Genomic DNA, 13105 nt, shown 5'->3' with positions numbered 1-13105 from the left:
AGCACTTCGTCTGCACCTTCTGCCTCAAGCAGCTCAACAAGGGCACCTTCAAGGAGCAGAACCACAAGCCATACTGCCAGGGCTGCTTCATCAAGCTCTTCAGCTAGAGCCCAACACCACTGCATGGACCTGCGCTAGTGTGTGTGTGTGTGTGTCTGTCTCTGACTGTGTGTGTGTGTGTGTGTGTGTGTGTGACAAAGGGCTTGGAAGCCAGACTGCCCGGACATGAATGGTCACCCTAGTTGTGTGTCTGTGGGCATGTGTTGTGTGTGTGTGTGTGAGCATGTGTTGAGACTGTGATAAGAATTGCTGTGTGTGTGTGTGTGTGTGTGTGTGTGTGTGTGTGCATGTTGATTCAGGATGTGGTTGTGTGAAGAGGTATCTTCAGCAAACAACCAATAGCAAATTGCGGTGGTGCGGTGCTGTGTGGAGATGTTTATTCAGGTAATGTTCCCCATCCGAGATGATCTGTGGTCTCTGCTCTCTGACTGAGTTTTCTACTGATTGTCAAGGAAGGTTTTGATCATGAGGAGTATTCATGGCTGACACAACACTGTAAATATGTTTGTTACTAATATGAAAGGTTTGATGCTCACTGGCTGAGTGTAACTTTTATGAAATCTGCTTGTTGATTTCCCACGTGTGGAGTTTGTGTTCTGTGAAGAATTGTCCGTATGGTGAATCTTGCTTGAAGGTTTTGAAAATCCACATTAGTATTTGAAAATTGGCCACGATGTTGACAAAAGGTGATGACCCAACCCTTACACAACCTGTTAATCAACTAAATATAAACATTAATGAGACAGAATAGCAATTGGAGTATTCACCACTATTGACATTAATGGCGTTTACAAACGGAAGTTCAGGAGGAGCGTGACGGGATTTGCCACGCCTCCTTCTTCATCTGCCAGGTAACTTTTTCTGCAGTCTACCTGCCGAAGCAACAGCATTGGCTTAACTTTGCTCACAACCCACCACCTCCCCTCACGCCTCCAGTCTTCTTTAGGTAAGAATAAAGGGATGTATGACTATACAATATTGTGTATACATTATTTTACAATAAAAAGGTTTGTGGTATAGATAGAGTGGTATAGATAGAAATAGAAGCACCATAGTGCACTCTACCCTCAGGCAGTACATGTAAAAGGCCTATTTTAATTGGGTATCTTCTGCACTGCCTGTTATTATTGTGTTGCATGACCGCTGGTATTTTGTCAGGAACCCTGAACTTAAAATAAACAAACTGCACAGGTGTGTCTGGGTGCAGATACAAATAAACAAACTGCACAGGTGTGTCTGGGTGTAGATACAAATAAACAAACTGCACAGGTGTGTCTGGGTGTAGATATTAATAAACAAACTGCACAGGTGTGTCTGGGTGCAGATACAAGTAAACAAACTGCACAGGTGTGCAGACACAAATAAACAAACTGCACAGGTGTGCCTGGGAGCAGATGCAAATGAACTTTGGCCTGGCGCTGTCCACTTAGTGCCTCTATCACACCTGAATGGCTCACTTTACCACTTGTACAGCAATGCACTTGCACCCCGTTATCACCAGGTCATATAGCTGTCAAAAAACACCCAATGAACTTCAAACAGCAAATATCAGGGAATTGGTTTTGAGTTTCAAATGTAAGTTCATCCAGTTTTCTCTTCTCCTCCATCAGACTCCTGTCACTTCACACTGTTTCCACACACAGCACACAGACGCCTCCATCTGTCTGTTATCTGTCTGGCTCTGGGGGAAATCAGCAGTTAGAAATACAAATGCTGCTGATGCCCACGACTTCTCCAGATCACAAAACTGCCACCTGTTGACATGACTGGGTATTACAGCATTATTATTATATATGTGTAATTAAATCTGCAGGACGCCTACTTGTCTTGGCCTTTTTCCTGCAATGGGCTGTAATGCTGATTTCTTTACGTGTGTCTGACTATATTCAGACTTGAGTTCACAGAGTGAAAACATTTGTATTATACCTAACAGAAAATACTTATGACACAAAACTAAATAGACTCACTAAAATACACACATGAATATAACCTCAGTCTTGATTTATGCCTGGCTCCTACAGTACAGCTCTTTTTACTCCTTGCTGTGCAGACTTTGAGGCACATAGTACAGCATATCTCCACTAGATGGCAGCACCATCACAGCTGATATCCAACTATGAATAGCTGCCCTGCGCCCGTCTGCCCATGCATTTTGTCACTTCTGAATCGGTGGCTTTACATGAATGCGTCCCGAATTTCGATAGGCCAAATCTACTTTTTTCCAATTATGTAGTTTGACGGGAAAGTATTTTAGAGTTTAATTTCCTTTCCTTTCATATTTGGGAAGTTTTCACTTTTCCTTATCCACGGGAAACTCACAATTAAAGCAATACATTAGAGATGTAGGCTATGCAGCTCATGTTAGTATTTTATAATAGGTCACATCATGTTTGCAGCTTGTCATGTTATTAATTATTCATGATTAACAAAAGTGGGCTGGCACTTTACGTTCTGCACGCAACAAGGAAGCTGTGAACACTCAGAAGAAACGAAAGTGAAAGAAAATTGTTACTCAGCAGCTTCTCGTAGGCTAGTGTTTGTTAGCACGTAAGGAAAATGGCAGAGGCGATTTCAAGTAACGAAGACATTTTAATGTGCTCGATTTGTTTGGATCTACTGAAGGATCCAGTGACTCTTCACTGTGGACACAATTACTGCACGGGCTGCATTAAGGGTTGCTGGGACCAGGAAGACCAGAAGGGAGTTTACAGCTGCCCTCAATGCAGACAGACGTTCACTCCAAGACCCGTTTTAAACAAAAACAATGTTTTTGCAGAGCTAGTGGAACAACTAAGGAAGACCAGAATGCACGCTACCCCTCCTGCTCTATCTACTGCTGGACCTGGAGATGTGGAGTGTGATGTCTGCACTGGGAGAAAACTCAAAGCCGTGAAGTCCTGTCTGGATTGTCTGTTGTCTTACTGTGGAACTCACTTAAAAGCTCACAATGAACTAAATCCAGGAAGAAACCACTCAGTGATTGATGCCACAGGCCAGCTACAGGAGAGGATCTGCTCTGAACATAAGAAGGTGTTCGAAATATTTTGTCGTACTGATCAGATTTGTATCTGCTACCTGTGCACGATGGACGAACATAAAGGCCATGACACAGTCACAGCTGCTGCAGAATGGAAAAACAAACAGGTGAGTACTGGAGCTACACTTGTGTCTTCGTTGTATTTGAAAGGTCTGATACACAAATAATGTGTTTGTATTTAACAAGAACATTATAGTTCTTAAAGTTTACTGATTTTTTTGCAGACTCTTGTTCTCATTAAAGAACTCACAATCCAGGCACAATCCGTGCCTTTGCTGTTGCAGCCCCCAAACTGTGGAACAGCATCTCTACCTCCATCAGATTTGCCCCTTCAGTTGACTCTTTTAAATCCCAGCTCAAAACATACCTTTTCTCTCTAGCGTTTCCCGATTTATCTTGACCGGAGCCCTGCTTGTACTGTTGTCTCTTCCGTGTATCTGTATGGTCTGCTTTATGATGTGTATCTGTATGGTCTGCTTTATGATGTGTATCTGTATGGCCTGCTTTATGATGTGTATCTGTATGGTCTGCTTTATGATGTGTATCTGTATGGCCTGCCTCTGTTTTATATGTTATATGTTATATGTTATATGTTTGCTTCCCACCGGTCTCTGTAAAGCACTTTGGTTGATGCAAGTCATGTTTAAATGTGCTATATAAATAAATCTGATTGATTGATTGATTGGCAGCATCAATCTGAATGCGATACGGCATAAAGGGTCCGATATACAGGTTCTGACCCAGCTTGATTTGTGTTTAATGCTTTAAACCAGTTCTCCAACTGAAAAGTGTTCATGTTGTTTATATTACCTGTCCATCAAGAAATAGCTATGGGCTATTTGTAATCATTGTTTTGATAAATAAATAGGAAGCATAGTTGAGTTTGTCTGTATTTCTATGAACAGAAGCAGTTGGGGCAGACCCAGAAGAGATTCCAGCAGAGAATCCAGGAGAGAGAGAAGGAGCTGCAGGAGCTGAGGAAGGCTGTGGAGACTCTCAAGGTGAGAAGATAACAGCAGACTGATGAAGGTTTCATCTTTCAAATGTTATTGTCATTAATATCACAGATCATGGATACCCATAACATCAATACTCAGAATTAGTTTTATCCTTTTGCTTAATGATGGATATAATAGCAGACACATGCAAAATCAATAGACATTAGTAATTCAGCTGCAAAATCAATAACATTAATGCTTAATTCTTGGGGTCAAAATTGGCAGTCCTGTAAAGAGTTATATTTCTTGGGTTAAATTAAGTCTGTGATATTACTGCTGAGTGGGATGAAAGAGTCAACATTAGCAGTATCAAGTTCTAATTCCACCTCCTTGGGCCATGATTGTTGTGAGCCCAGTGAGTAACTGTGCCTCTGCTGCCATCTCTACAGCACACAAAGAACCACTGACACCATGAAACACTTTCAGCTTCACCTCCCTCTGTGTGTCTCCTGCCCTCCTCTTTGTGTGTCTCCTAACAGAGCTCTGCACAGACAGCAGTGGAGGACAGTGAGAGGATCTTTATTGAGATGATCCGCTCCATTGAGAGAAGGCGCTCTGAGGTGACAGAGCGGATCAGAGCTCAGGAGAAGGCTGAGGTGAGTCGGGTTGAAGGACTCCTGAAGCAACTGGAGCAGGAGATTGCTGAGCTGAAGAGGAGAGATGCTGAGCTGGAGCAGCTTTCACACACAGAGGATCACATCCATTTCCTCAAGGTACATTTGATCTGCACTCCTGAAACTGAAAATAAATGTAAAGAATAAGACAAAGTATTGAGTTGATAGCTTTCTGTGAAATATACAGTATGACATATGTCCGATCACCAACAATGTGGAATAAAAATCTGTATGTGAGCTGTATGATGTGTGATGAGGTAACAAATAGATTGTATTGCTTTACATGCAGTATGTACAGTATGTATCTAACATGTACACACACTTCAACATACTAATGCATAATTACACACATACACTAAACCAACTGATGAACTTCATTATGTCTGCAGCATTTGGGGAAACAGCCCTGACTGAATATTCAGGTGGCCTGTCTCACCTTTTGTGTTTCTCTCTGCAGAATGTTGCCAGTCACTGGTGCTCCTTGCAGTACAGTTGTACCAGCATGACCTTCATAATAAACTGTCTCAACTCTTATATTTTTCTCCGTAGAATATTCCATCCTTCCAAGATTCTCCTCGCTCTAAAGACTTACCCAGCATAACCTTCAGCCAAAGTTTCTCTTTTGAGGCTGTGAAGGAATCTGTCTCTGCAGTGAAGGTGCAGCTGGAGGAGAAACTGGATGGCATCTTCAAGCAGGAAGTAGCCAAGATATCTGCAACAGGTTTGACAAATACCTAGAATGGGCACAATCATGAATTTTTACAACACACTGTTATATTCAAACAGTTATGGATTAATTTGACTCTGTATGTTCTGTGTCTCTCAACAGTGGCACAAATCAAGATCATCCAGTCTTTAGAATGTGAGTCTGTCATTAAGTTACATTTCCCAAAGAGTAGAGTACACACAAAATTATAATATGCAACGGAAGATGTGCGTTTGTTTGTTTTGTTGATCCTGGGTGAATGAGTGTCTCTGTGTTCGTTCCCAGATACTGATCCTGAACTCCCAGTCAGAAGAACAGACAGTAAGGAGGCGCTGCCACCATACAGTCTTTACTCTCTGATTATAACAGCCTCCATGGATTTATATCTGGGGTCTAGCAACGGAATGATAGTCTCACTGAATCTTTTCATCTTTAAAACATTCTTTCAGATGTCAAACCTATAAAGGCATGGGGGTTGTGGCTGGGCCCCAGAGTTTAGATGTTAACATTTATCAATAACAACAAACAAAAGCAGAAGCTGAGATCAGAGATGGAGTTAGGATTCAGCTTTAACAAACAGTAACCTTATCATTTACTCCAAACCACTAGATTACACCCATTACTTCTGCAGTTGTCTTGTGATAATGAATTGATTGTGGTGGTTAGAACTGAAGGTCCTCTAAACACACCTCTACCCTCCTAATGAAGATGAGGGCCTCTAAACATGCCCCTACCCTCCTAATGAAGATGAGGGCCTCTAAACATGCCCCTACCCTCCTAATGAAGATGAGGGCCTCTAAACATGCCCCTACCCTCTTAATGAAGATGAGGGCCTCTAAACATGCCCCTACCCTCCTAATGAAGATGAGGTCCTCTAAACATGCCCCTACCCTCCTAATGAAGATGAGGGCCTCTAAACATGCCCCTACCCTCCTAATGAAGATGAGGTCCTCTAAACATGCTACCCTCCTAATGAAGATGAGGACCTCTAAACATGCCCCTACCCTCCTAATGAAGATGAGGGCCTCTAAACATGCCCCTACCCTCCTAATGAAGATGAGGTCCTCTAAACATGCCCCTACCCTCCTAATGAAGATGAGGTCCTCTGAACATGTCCCAACCATGAAGATGAGGGCCTCTAAACATGCCCCTACCCTCCTAATGAAGATGAGGTCCCCTAAACATGCCCCTACCCTCCTAATGAAGATGAGGTCCTCTGAACATGTCCCAACCATGAAGATGAGGGCCTCTAAACATGCCCCTACCCTCCTAATGAAGATGAGGTCCCCTAAACATGCCCCTACCCTCCTAATGAAGATGAGGGCCTCTAAACATGCCCCTACCCTCCTAATGAAGATGAGGTCCTCTAAACATGCCCCTACCCTCCTAATGAAGATGAGGGCCTCTAAACATGCCCCTACCCTCCTAATGAAGATGAGGTCCTCTAAACATGCCCCTACCCTCCTAATGAAGATGAGGTCCTTTAAACATGCCCCTATCCTCCTAATGAAGATGAGGTCCTCTAAACATGCCCCTACCCTCCTAATGAAGATGAGGGCCTCTAAACATGCCCCTACCCTCCTAATGAAGATGAGGTCCTCTAAACATGCTACCCTCCTAATGAAGATGAGGACCTCTAAACATGCCCCTACCCTCCTAATGAAGATGAGGTCCTCTAAACATGCCCCTACCCTCCTAATGAAGATGAGGTCCTCTGAACATGTCCCAACCATGAAGATGAGGGCCTCTAAACATGCCCCTACCCTCCTAATGAAGATGAGGTCCTCTAAACATGCCCCTACCCTCCTAATGAAGATGAGGGACTCTAAACATGCCCCTACCCTCCTAAGGAAGATAAGACACTCATCAGTGGGAGGTTGGAGGCCTTTACGATTTAAGCAGCTGGGGACTCATAATGCCATATAACCTTCTTTATACAATCTCTACTGATGTGATTTGAAAATGTGTGTGCTGTCATCAATATATACGTATTCTCTTCATACTGTATATGTAACTAAGTTTTATTTGGTAGTGAAGTGATATGTTCTGTTTTAGTGTCTGATGTCCAGGCTGTTTATCCTGAACCAGTGACCAGAGAGGAGCTCTTGCAGTGTAAGTTGGACACACACACACACACACACACACACAAAGTAGAATTAAATACATACACACACACACACACACAAACACACACACACACACACAGACACCTACATAGTACATACGTACAAATACACACACATACACTAATGCAGTGTTTCTTACTCCTGTATTGAGTTAAAAAAAAATCAGATCTAATATTGAACCTTTATTTTGATAGACTGTCAGTAATTGCCAATGACATATAAAATGTTTATGTGACAGGTCATGTTAGACATCATTTTAGCGGTAAAGGCAAGTAGGCTACAACCCTGAATATTTGAAGTAGGATATGGATTCACTTACATTGAGACAAAACGGGACAGAAACCTCAGTGTGCGGTGTTCACTGAATTGCTGGCTCATGAGAGAAAACGCCACATGGAAACAAAGCTCACCTGTCAAAGACAAACCTGTCGAGTACTTTGAGAATTGACATGAGGAGTTGAAGACTTCACAAATGTAATGCCAAACATCAGCAAGTTCTAAACAAGTAGGCCTACAGGCACTGTACGTGTCCTACCATGTAGCTCAGCGTATTCCGCTTGATTGCTAAAAATATACATGGGTCGCACACACACACACAAACACACACGCACACACACAGGCACATACACACACACACACACACACAGGCACATACACACAGGCACATACACGTCACACGCACACACAGGCACATACACATGGGTCGCAACTTAGTAAACATGGGAAATTGTGGGTCCCAAAGCAAGATCAGTTAAGAACCACTGCACTAATGTACTGTATGCAATCACACAAAGAAACATGCACACACACACACACACACACACACACACACACACACACACACACACACACACACACACACACACACACGCACACATAGGCACATATACACACACACACACACACACACATAGGGCTGCAAAATTAATTGAATTCCAATCACGATCACGACTTTTAAAAATGTGTGCTCTACCCATAGAACGCTCCGCTACAAAACTAAGTGCTCCTGAAACCTGTCTGACCATGCGCCTGCACGTAGCCTATCAAAAACAGCTCAGCCTGAAGTTTCCTGGATGCACTGTGGACTAGTAGCATTATGTTAAAAGACTATACAAAAAAACTATGGTCAAAAAGTGTGTCACAGCAGAAAGCGAAGAGCTTCGAAGCGGATCATCCGTTGTTTGCAGTGTTGGGCAAGTTACTTCAAAAGCGTAATGCATTATTTATTACTTGATACTGTCATCTCAAAGTAATTTGTTACATTACAATATTACTGTCTTTGAATTGTAAGGTATTACACTACGTTTACATTACTTTCACCAAAATAACAGGAAATATGGATTTGGTGTTCTCAATAGACCTTCATGTGTTCAATGCAGCTCATTACACGGCAGGAGGTGATGTGGTATGGCATAATGACTGAGCTAGGCTTAAGGCTAACAAAAGAACAATATAATGGTTGCAGTTATGGCTCATGGGACAATGTAGGCCCCAAAGGTCACTCACAACTTAATATAGTAAAATATAGCCATAGTGAAATTGTATGTTGACTTTAAATGGTTCTCATCATTGCTGGTTGCCTTTCCTTCCACTTACAGTGGTGTAGACTTAATGCAAATAGTTTGAGAATAATGGCTACGATCTTTGTCTGTAAAAGCAACATTTTAGTTATTCTCACTGCTTGAAATGAGAAGTATAGCCTAACCATGTTAGATCTGTTGCATGAATGGCAGAGATAACTCAAATTCCCTTTCTACAGTCATCTAAACAAGGCAATCAAGTTCCAGGGCCAGCATAAATGACTGTTTTTAATTCTTGGATAATCTTCTCTGGTGCCAATTGAGCATTTCTCAATTTTGGATTAAAAAGCAAAGTAACTTCAGTTACTGAGAATTGTACCGAGTAAAATATTACTGAAATTGTATTGGTAATGCCTTACATTTCTGCATTACAGCAAAAAGCAATGCATTACTGTAATTACATTACTCCCAACACTAGTTGTTTGGATTCGGATGTCAGGAAGTGAACTTAACCAAGAACAAGTCATAAGCAAAGCAGGGCTCTCATACGTGAAACACATATCACACAACGGTCACGCCACACACGTTGGGCCCTATCATGACATTCTAAAGTGCATCGTCACTCGTCAAAAGTCTATTCAAATTTAGTAGGATGTCCAGTTCACATTGGGAGGGGTTTCGTTCTCAAAAGTGGAGCGCATGGCGTAACAAGGTGTTCCTAGGTCTTTTAATCAGTCATATGGGTGTGTTTGGGGCGTAACATCATTTTAAACCAAAGAGAATGACATCTGTCATTCCCTTTAACGGCGCAACGCGCGATATGTCAAATAAATGCATCGGTATTTTGGCATTCAACGGCGCATTTGAAGGAGGCTGCTTGCGAGACCGTATGGAATAGTCATTCTTAAACCATGCTTTACTAAAAACCTAGCATAGCCTTCACACATTTGCACTCGTCTATTATTTGAACTCATTGGCAAAGTGAAACTAACTTCACCAAGGAGTCAGTCAACGACAAGACAGTTATATGCAGTTACTTTCACTATTGACTGACAATGGGTTACCATAGAAAACATAGGCTGGAAAAAGCAACACTTACCCTAATGTTGCTCAAATGACTAAATAAAACAACATTTATCCTGCAGAGGAGTTGCTTATATCGTGACAGCGCGTCTTCAGCTGTGCTCCATTGTCTCTCGCCTCTCCCCTAATCACTTTTAACCGTCATTACCAATTTGCAAATGATGGTGAATAACTACTCATCATGAGATGTACAGTATTTCGTAATATCTTTATTCTAATTATGTTTACCATTGAAATCGTGCAATTTGTAATGCTTTGCATGGACGTGCGCTGGTGTGCGTTCATGAATGATAGAAGGATGTTGCGTGCACCTGCCAATATGACTGTTGACATGCACTCTTAAAATAGCATATGAACAACTCGCCATTGACTTCTGACCAGGTTTAGGTGGTGTATGATAGCGATTTTTAGACAATGCGCCAGGTCCCTCCCTAGGTTGTTAATTGCCACACCCCTGGGCGCAATGCTTAAAAAATAAAGGTGCAAAATAACGAATTCAACTTCGCGCCGGTGAATAACGAACTTTACGCCATGCGCTGGTGACCGAAAATACAGCCCGTTAACTTTTAGTCCTTGTTTGCTTCCTCCGATGTAGCCTACGGCTATAATAATGAGTTGAGCTGGATTTTGTTTAGGGCCTATGTAATTTACAGACTACATGTGTGCAACCTACGATGTGTTTCAAGACACAACACTCAAAACGAATGAGCAATAATTCAAATGTAGCTTACGCATCAGTCTGAATATCGTGAGTTTAAATGGGCTTGTATTTGACATTCATTTGCTGCGCCCCAGAGGCACTTCAGCAGCTGAGCTGTTCGGTTGCAGTCCCTCACCCGCGGTCTCCCAAAATTACTAACAAATTGGCACGCACAAAAACTCGTTTGCAGCCAAGTCTATAATTGCAGTAATTTAGGGGAGGAAATGTAAGGGTTCCCACTCTAAGTCAAATGTAAATTTCCATGACTTTTCCCTGACAAAAAACCTGAATATCCATGACCTACTATATATTGAATAGTATGGAAGGTTACCGACCAATGATTTCAGAGCAGCCACAAAGTGTTCAAGAATCTTTTACTTTTTTAGAGCGGGAGAGGACTAAATGGACATTGCATAAACAAAGTTGGGCTCCTCAAGCAAGCAGTCAAGCTTATAACCAGACATGCAGTAGGCTTACACCAATTCTGCATGAAATATTAGTATTAATGTATATTGGCAAGTACATTTTTAAAACTGCTACAACAAAATTCCCCGATGCTTCATGACCAAAAATGATCAAATTCCCTGACTTTTCATGTCTGAAATACTTTCCAAAATTCCACGATATTCCAGAAATAACCCTGATATTGTCACTAAAATTAATGAATAATCGTGATCACAATATTGATCAAAATCGTGATTATCATTTTGACCATAATCGTGCAGCCCTACACACACACACACACAGAAGGGACATACACACACACACGCATACACACACACACACACACACACACACACAGATACATACACACATACACACACACACACACACACACACACACACACACACAGACACATACACATACACATACACACACTCACGCACACACAGGCACATACACACACATATATAGCACAAGCACATACACACACACTCACACAGGCACATACACACACACACAGGCACATACACACACAGACACAAACACAGACAAGCACATACACACTCAAACAGGCACACACACAGACACACACACACACACACAGACACACACACACACACACACACACACACACACACAAAATAATACTCAAATACAAGTAATACACAAATACAAGTCTAAGTTCATACACACTCACACAGGCACATACACACACACACACAGGCACATACACACACAGACAAGCACATACACACTCAAACAGGCACACACACTGTAATACAAGTCTAAGTGTGTCCTCTTCTCTCTTCTCCTCCATCAGACTCCTGTCACTTCACACTGGATCCAAACACAGCATACAGATACCTCCATCTGTCTGAGGGGAACAGGAGGGTGGAGTGCAGAGCTGAGCTCCAGTCATATCCTGATCATCCAGAGAGATTTGATGGGTGGATACAGGTGCTGTGTAGAGAGGGTGTGTCTGGACGCTGCTACTGGGAGGTTGAGTGGAGTAGGGGGGTTCATATAGCAGTCTCATATAAAAGCATCAGCAGGAAAGGAGGGGGTGTTGAGTGTGGGTTTGGACTTAATGACCAGTCCTGGAGGCTGCACCTCTCCAGCTCCAGCTCCTATTTCAGGCACAGTGGTAGAGAGACTAAACTCCCTCTAGTGGCCAGCTCCAGAATAGGAGTGTATGTGGATCACAGGGCAGGAACTCTGGCCTTCTACAGCATCTCTGACACAATGACCCTCCTGCACAGAGTCCAGACCACATTCACTCACACACTCTACCCTGGGTTTTATGTATATCCTGGATCATCAGTGAAGCTATTGTGACGCACACTGTATACAACAGGACAGAAATGTAAAGACTCCAGATACAGATAGTCAGTTTTTTAGCTTTTTAGCTCACATGAAATACTTCATTATAAAAAAAAAAATTACACGCACATGTTGAATGAAATTTGACTTGTGCTGCAATTAGTAAATCAATATACAATTAAGACAATAAAGAGACCAAAATGTGTTAATTTATGTTGCCTAACAAAACCTATACAACAGAAAACGTTCGTCATAACACATAGATTTGCAATTGCAAACTCTACCGAAATTATTTGTAGCCTATGTGGTCGTCCTCACGTTATCTGTCATTGACTTGGGCTACAGCGTAAAACTTTATCAGGTGACCAGTCGGCTAAAATGCTTAGTTGTTTGATGCTGTATGAGACATTTTACTGCACAATAAAATGATTACACGTTGGGCTTAGAGGGCAAACTGTACGATTTTACTTGATCTGTAAGACAATAAAGAGACCAA

The 13105-nt window shown here is 42.1% G+C and overlaps 1 protein-coding gene across 2 annotated transcripts; it reads left to right on the top strand.

Annotated features, from left to right (window-relative positions):
- The first annotated feature begins 2563 nt into the window (after nucleotides 1-2563).
- Nucleotides 2564-12660, top strand: LOC143106515 (tripartite motif-containing protein 16-like). Of its 2 annotated transcripts, XM_076270820.1 has the most exons (7): nucleotides 2564-3204; nucleotides 4003-4098; nucleotides 4575-4808; nucleotides 5259-5430; nucleotides 5539-5571; nucleotides 7471-7527; nucleotides 12110-12660. In XM_076270820.1, exons 1-7 carry the CDS (start codon nucleotides 2617-2619, stop codon nucleotides 12622-12624), a joined length of 1695 nt encoding a protein of 564 aa, XP_076126935.1. In that variant the 5' UTR covers nucleotides 2564-2616; the 3' UTR covers nucleotides 12625-12660. The 2 variants fall into 2 exon arrangements, with proteins under 2 accessions (XP_076126935.1, XP_076126936.1); XM_076270821.1 differs by lacking the exons at nucleotides 7471-7527; nucleotides 12110-12660 and adding an exon at nucleotides 5701-5972.
- Nucleotides 12661-13105: the final 445 nt, after the last annotated feature.

This window comes from Alosa pseudoharengus, unplaced genomic scaffold (assembly GCF_046254945.1).
Source record: "Alosa pseudoharengus isolate Yale_2024_CS ecotype anadromous, Long Island Sound unplaced genomic scaffold, YU_APseudo_1.1 YU_APseudo_1.1_scf_6, whole genome shotgun sequence".
Lineage (NCBI taxonomy): Eukaryota > Metazoa > Chordata > Actinopteri > Clupeiformes > Clupeidae > Alosa > Alosa pseudoharengus.
Note: the sequence above shows the minus strand (reverse complement) of the source record. Positions and strands in the feature narration are given on the sequence as shown.